The 7,653-nt window shown below is 42.3% G+C and overlaps 1 protein-coding gene across 1 annotated transcript in view; it reads left to right on the forward strand.

Annotated features, from left to right (window-relative positions):
* CPO (carboxypeptidase O) overlaps nucleotides 1-6,379 on the forward strand; it is a 32,046-nt gene extending 25,667 nt beyond the window's left edge. The window contains exons 8-9 of the mRNA XM_003253993.2: nucleotides 4,585-4,669; nucleotides 5,501-6,379. Of these exons, the coding sequence (XP_003254041.1) occupies nucleotides 4,585-4,669; nucleotides 5,501-5,763 (348 nt within the window). The 3' untranslated portion in view covers nucleotides 5,764-6,379. The remainder of the gene's footprint in view (nucleotides 1-4,584; nucleotides 4,670-5,500) is intronic.
* The last annotated feature ends 1,274 nt before the right edge of the window (nucleotides 6,380-7,653 follow it).

Consider the following 7,653-nt stretch of genomic DNA (forward strand, 5'->3'; position numbering starts at 1 on the left):
ATATCCGAATTTTCTTCCTTTGTCAAGCCAAATAATATTCCATTGTGTGTATATACTACATTTTGTTCATCCCATCCACTTATCTGTCAATGGACACACTTGGGTTGCTTCCACCTTTTGGCTATTATGAACAATGCTGCTATGAATACGGGTGTGCATTTCTCTCTTAAGACTCTGCTTTCAATTTTTTGATTCATATCCAAAATGTAATTGCTGGATCATATGGCAATTCTATTTTTAATTTTTTGGGGAACCACCATACTGTTTATAATAGAGGCTGCTCCATTTGATATTCCCACCAACAGTACATAAAGGTTTCTCCACATTCTTGCCAACACTTGTTATTTTCTGTTTATCTTTTTTTTTAAACATGCTCCTCTTTATATGCAAATGCTGAGAAGAAGTGGGGCTAAGCTTGCTCTGTTCTTAATATCACAGAGGCCTGATGACCTATTGGTTAGGTTACACCTTTTGCACATCTCCCTCTGGAGCACGACCCAGAAGACACAAGGCCTGAACACTAAAAGAAAAACCACTATAGACCTTTGCTGGAAGGAGCCCTTCTCCCAACAGTCAAAAATATCCAACAATACTCAAGTACCTTTCTTGCAATTATTCTTTCTTTTCTTGGTCCAGGAACACTTGTACTACATGATCATTTTGTAACACATGGAAATAACTAACATCTGCCTAGGTCGTTACAATTTACAGAGAGATTTATAGCTGTTATCTCCTTTGACCCTCATGATAGTATATTACATTCACTTTGGAGTGTAGAAATTGAAACTCTGGGTTAACTTTATCTTCAGAACTCCATAAATAGAAAGTGGTGGGGCCCAGGCTAGAACTCATGTCTTTAGACTCCAGAGGCCACATTCATCATCCCACTACCTCGCACTGCCTCTCTCTGCCCAGAAAGGATATGCAACTTCTAGGAGTCATTATCAGCTAGATTCCCAGTCAACTATGCATTATATCCTTCTCATTTGTGAGCCCTGGAAGTTCTATTTCTTCAATAAAGAAATCTACAGAAGCAGATATTTCAGTCAAGAAGCCCAGAATGCTCCTTTTTCCCAGTTTCAGGAATATTTGTTGTAGATTCCTACTTCTGCTTAAAGGGATCTGTGACAAACACAAATGAATCTCCAAAGACAGGTAATTAGAGATCTTTGATGGAAAGGGGTCTTCCACCAACAGAAAAAGGAGGCTAGTATATTCCAGTATTTTTCTTGGGTACTTCATTCTCTAATTGGTTCAGGAAAACAGATACTATGTGACCATTTTGCAAAGTTTGTATTCAAAGGTTGGAGGGTCTTGTACTGCTGATTGGCTGTCTGGTTAGAGCCCTGTGCTTTGGCCAGAGGCCAGAAGGAGCAAGACAGCAGGAGGGACCTGAGGCAATGGCACCACCACTGCTGGACAGTAACTCTAAGAAGGGAATAACTGGCAACTCCATAGCACTGTATACAGAAACCAGTAAATCAAATTGAGAAAGATGGCTTCAATTCTGTATCTCTTACAGTCTCAGCTGCTGAAGAGTTCACATAAACAGTCGTCCCCAAGCCTTTTCAATAAAACGACTGTGAATATTTTACTACCACATGTCTACCTTATTGAAGCTACTGAGCAGTGTTTCTAGGTTCTTGGGGGCAAGCTTTGATAGATGAGTGCACAAAGACACAGAATCAAGCCAACTGCTCCAAGGAGATTTCCATTTCTAGTACTATTTACAAGCAGCAGAGACTAGTAATTAATCTCTATTATTTACAAAACCAAAAGTTTATAGAAATCATGGTAAATATTATACTACATGATAGACAGCTTGGCAATCACTATGTAGGAGAAACATAACTATATATAGCCTCTTTCTAAACTGCTCTGGAAATTAGAATAGCTATAAGAATTCTAATGTTTTACATGCTTACATTCTTTCCATTTGAACTCTCTTTGTATCAACCTCTGTACTCCATCCCAAGCTCTGTTGCCCCCACCCCCACTAGGCCAGGGCTTTATTCAACCATTCTGTGGGCCTGCCTGTGAATATATGCTTACAGGAAATTCTCTGGGCCCAGAGAAGGAGTTGTTAAGCAGGCCAGAGGTTTTTAGAAATGTATATTATGTACTATTGGCAAATGAGTTTTTATTATTTTTATTAGGAAGTACCTATAAGCTGAGAAAAAAGGGCAGCAGAGAAATTGGCTCTATTATAGCCTTGCAACGTAGCGTCAGAAGGAGAGAGAAGTACAATCAGGAGTTCCACCTCCAGAGACAGAAGTTGAATTCTGAAGTCTAGGGGATTTCCATTTTATCTTCTCAGAAACGTCCAAATTGCTAAGCTGAGGATCACAACTGAATGCCTCTCATATCTATCTCTTACTCCTCTCTGCTTCCCCATAGTAATTCCTCATGGAATCATTAAAATAGAACTCAAAAGTTATTTTATCAACAAAGAAAGGTAAACTGGAAAGACGGTTTCCTACCCCACAGCCAGGATTCCAGGAAAGGGAATGATATCGGATAAAATAAATGACAGCTGGCAATGAGAAAAAAAAAATTGTTGTCTAGGGCGAGCTGCAGGAAAGGAAAAAAAAGCAAGGAACCATTGGGATGGCAAGTGTAGTCTGGGTCTGATGCATATATCCCAGTGAAAGGTAAGGCCCCACAAGGACCAGTTAACATGGAGTTCCATTAAACACACACACACACACACACACACACACACACACACACAGGAGAATTAAAAATAATTAAAGGCAATTCGTATCTCTGCTAGAGACTCTTAAAGAACTTCAGAAGGGAGTGTGGTTGGTAAATCGCAACGCTTTTCCCAGGCCCCTTCTCTCAACTTCATCACATACAGCAGCTACCCTGAATCCTGCCCACCCCTCACTCTCATTTCCTTACCAGAATTTCTCTCTCCAGCAGACCATTCTTGTACCTCCTCCCAGTGTAAATGATTAAACCAGCTTTTTTAGCCTCTCCTACCCATTATCTCAATTCTGGATAACACAAACCCAGGAACTGAGACAGACTCAGAATCCCTTTTTAGGAAGTGAGAGAGAAGGTGAATGGCCAAAGATGGCATTCTTAGTAGTGAGTGGAGAGAAAGCAAGTGACTTGCAAGTATGTTTGACAGAGTGTTTTTCCTTTGATCTTAGTCATACACAGAAAGCCCCAAGTGCCTTAAGAACACTGCCCACAACCATCCAGTATGATCCCCCCAACTTCCTTATTGCCTTTTTGCCAACAGAAATGTTGTTCCTTTTGAATTTCGCTGAGCCAGTTTCCTCTCTAGACAAGCACTACTCTGCAACATCTCAGGGTTCAGCTGGACAATACAGAGCTGGGAGAAGGAGAATCTAAAACGAGACCTGTCCCTAGTCAGGCATCCAGGGAGCTGGTGCACCTGGAGTGCAGTCAGGAAGCCCTGAGGGGTAAAGCTATGGCGGATCACAGTCCAGGCAGGGAGGGAGACTGTCAGAGGAAGCAGTGGGATATTCCATCTGACAGGTAGAACACACATGTTTAGGCTGGGGAATACCTAGAGGGTCTGTCGGCAAACCTAGGCGACATGCATCAGGTCAATAAGCCCAGCCAGTAGACTTGGGCCTCAATTAGTGACTCTGATCTCTGGAAAGGGGCTTCAGAGGTGAAGTGGTGGTAGGTGTGGGGATGGGTATGACTTCCAGCTCTGAAATGCTATATATATATAATAAGATAAACGCTGTAAGGAAAAAGAAGAGGGGGGCCAGAGAGAGGAATGAAGAAAGGGCTGTGGGGATTCAAAGTGGGGAGAGATAGAATCCAGTTGGAGGGATCAGGTAAGGCCTCTTGGAGAAGTTGGCATTTGAAAAAGTTCTTCGAGGCTGGGCAGAATTCCAGCAGGCAGAGATAAGAGGTAGGGATCCCATGTGGAGGAAATATCCTGAGGAAAGATAGAGGCTGAGGAATGTAGGGTAAGGCTGAGGAATGGTAGGAAAATGTTTTTGACTATCATCTAGGAGGGATGACAAAATACGGTGTTGGGAAGGTGGGTTAGAGTCATGTTGGAGAGGATCTCAAAAACTAGGCTGAGAAGTTTTTACTTAATTCAGTGAGGAACCAGGAGCTCTTGAAGACTTTTCCATAGGATCATGATCATAGCTGTACGCTACAAAATTTCATCTGGAAGCCAGGTAGGATCACTTGAAAGAAGGATTGGTGAGAGAAATCTATTAGAAGATGCAACAGACCATTTCAGAGGTAGAGTCTGACATAGAATGATGGCACTGGAAATGCAACTTGGCAACTGTTTTAGACAGGGAATATCAGAGATGCCTGCAGAATTCTACATGTGTGTTTGGAAGAGAATGCAAGCCCAGAAATATGAAAGTCAGAGCAGCCTTATTAGTGGGAGAGATGGTGAAACTGGATTAAGTGTGCTGAATCTGAGGCACCAGCAGGCTACCTAGATGTAGACATCCGATGGGAAGTTGGAAAGGTGGCCTAAAACTCTGGAGATGAATCTGGACAAAACACCAAATGCTTGGATTGTTGGGTTTATTTTAAACACCAGATATCTGTCTCTGCATTTCCCACCTACAGATTCAAGTTGGACAGAAGGCAGCAAATGCATTGAAAGCAAAGTATGGAACCAATTATAGAGTTGGATCGAGTGCAGATATTTTATGTAAGTATCTTTTTTTGCCTCTTCAATAGTATCTAAGGCACAAAAGAAGTCAGTGGACTTTGGATGGCGAGATAGGCAGGAGAGGAACAGAAGAGTTCCTGGGATCAACAGGGAGTTGTACAAATCAAAATGACCAAGGATAAAAGGGAGTCTGTACCAATCCAGAATTATAGTCTCCAGGGATAAGGTATGAACTAAAAGAAAAAGAATTAATGTGCTGGCTCAGACCAGAACTTCCCCTGGCTTCAGTTAAAAAGAGCTGGCAAGCTAGAAGGCACAAGAGTTAACAGGAAGGACATTGTCCACTGACCTTTGGTCAGTCAATTCAGTTCCCAGAGGACCCATCAGGCTAAGAAAGCCCTGGAGAAAAAAATCTAAAGACAAGAATTTAGTTGAAAGGAGAGCGCACTGTTTCTCCCAACCCCAATCTCCACCTTCTCCACCCTCCATGAGCCCCCCTCTAAATACTTGTATAATATTTTTCTTGTGGGTCATTTTGTTTCTGTTCCTTTCTTTAAATGACTCAGTTCACTCTTGCCAGGCAATATTAGGTTGCCAAGTCAGTGACTCAGCTAAGAAATTTTAGCCAAACCTCTCTATGTGCCAGACACAGTGCCAGGTATGATGGGGGACAGAGATACTGAATAAGATGTGGTTCTTGCCCTGCAGGGGCTTACAACCAAGGAGAAAGAGAAGACAGCTATTTCTGAGACCCTGATCTAAAAGAGCTTCTTTATCTTACTAAGTGAACCTTTAGTTCCTGAAATGGCTATAGAAATCCGTTCTTTCAAAGTATGATTTCTACCTCTGCCTTCATGTTTTCACCTGTAGATGCCTCATCAGGGTCTTCAAGAGACTGGGCCCGAGACATTGGGATTCCCTTCTCATATACGTTTGAGCTGAGGGACAGTGGAACATACGGGTTTGTTCTGCCAGAAGCTCAGATCCAGCCCACCTGTGAGGAGACCATGGAGGCTGTGCTGTCGGTCCTGGATGATGTGTATGCGAAACACTGGCACTCAGACAGTGCTGGAAGGGTGACATCTGCCAATATGCTGCTGGGCCTGCTGGTGTCCTGCATGTCTCTTCTCTAAGTGCTTTTCACCCAGGCCTGCTCAACCCCAGTGGCATGAGTATGGCTGGAGGAACGGTGTGCTATGGTTGTAAAGAAACCAAATAATTTAACTAAAAATACTTCCTATTTCAATAAGGAAAAATCATGTCTGCGTTTTAATATTTGCTTTTCTGTGAGTTGAGCTTTATTCCTTTATACGAGGAATTAGTTAGGTACTGCTACAATAATGCTACAAACCAAACCTCTCTAAAACCAAGTGGTGCAAATCTACAGGTCATGATGCAGTGATCTTGGTTGAGCTCGCTTAGGCATCCATGGTCAGTTTCAGGGCAGCTGGTAGATCTCGGATGAACTCACTCTGGGGGTTGGCTACTGTAGGCTAGTATAGGATAGCCTCAGCTGCAATGAGGAACGGGGGCTGTGCTCCATGTATCTTCTCGTCCAGCACATTAGTACCATGCACTCATGGCCATGGTGAAGGAGCAAAAGCAGCAGAGCAAGTCTCAATGTGCAGGCGCTTTTCAAACCTCTGCTTGCATCCTATTTGCTAACATCCCATTTGCCAAAGGAAGTCACGTGGCTGAGCTCTGCATCAAGGGGTGGAGCAGAACAGAAGGTGGTGAGTAAAGAATTGGGGCCATCAGTGAAATGACTCTATCTGGTGTTTATATCACACCCTTGAGCTTCACTGGCTTAGCTTCATAGTCGGTAGCTCAGCTACAATTCGAGGCAACTCAACTAGATGGCTATTATCCTATTCAGCTTTAAACGTGGAGAAGCCTGTGAGTTCCAGTGGAACCCCACTGCTCTTGAAATCTAATTAAAAGTCACACAATGAGATTCTGACAGGGCCTTTTGTGTTCTACTAATTTTTGTGATTTACGATCTCAACATTCACTAAGGAAAATGAAGTAGGAATAGGTCTTCTGCCCCGGGATCTGGGGATTTTTTCTCATCTGTATTCTTCAAAAATTTTGCTTATGCTTTTGAACCAGGTTCTTGCTTTCTTAATTTTGTGTTAATGAGTTAGTAGCAGCATTCAGAGGATAAGTTATACAATCTCTCTTGATGACTGTTGCGGGTTTTATTTATTCATATAAAAAAATTTAAGGATCTACTAGGTGCATTTTGATAGGTTCTGGGGTTACAGTGGTGAATAAGATAGACATAGTCCCTGTCTATTAGAAATTTATATTCCAGCGGGTGAAATCAGGACTAGCAGCCATAAATAATTGGAATGGACACGCTGTTTCATACCAGGTGAATCCCAGGTCTAGGGTAGTACAATAAGCAATAACACAAATAAATAAACTAAATATTGCAGTTTGTGACACATACTATGAAATGACAAGTCAGTAGAGAGGAGAGGAAGGCCCACATTGTATGTGTATGGATATCTAGGCATTTAATTGTGCTATCTCATCTATTAAATTGTGAGTGCTGTTAAAGTAGCAGCCATGACTGTCATTTCCTATGTATCTCTATGTGACACCTTGAAATGGTGCTAAGCAGTTGTCAGGCTTCAAATAAATGTAGTTGTGACCAGCTGACAGGGCATCCTTGGGTGTTCAGTCACCCATTGCCAAATTTCCTTGTTGGTCACAGTCACAATACACTTCTTGGTTGTAACCCTTTTATTGCCTTTCTTTGTCGTCTTTATTTCTTCATGTTTTGCTAGTGTGTGGCTGATAAGGGTCAGAAAGGAAAATGTCAGAGGCAATAGGGTTTAATGAATCAGGGAACTGCTATTTACATAAAAATGCCAACTCCACAATTGTGGCATTGTCAGGAGGAAATGGTTTGGTTTCATCAACGGTCAGCCTAGAAGGGAAGAAAACTAGTGTGACCACCCAGTGCTATATTCAAGAAGAAAGCAGGGGAGCTGTGCTTAGAGACGCCGGTTATCAGT

This window comes from Nomascus leucogenys, chromosome 22a (assembly GCF_006542625.1).
Source record: "Nomascus leucogenys isolate Asia chromosome 22a, Asia_NLE_v1, whole genome shotgun sequence".
NCBI lineage: Eukaryota > Metazoa > Chordata > Mammalia > Primates > Hylobatidae > Nomascus > Nomascus leucogenys.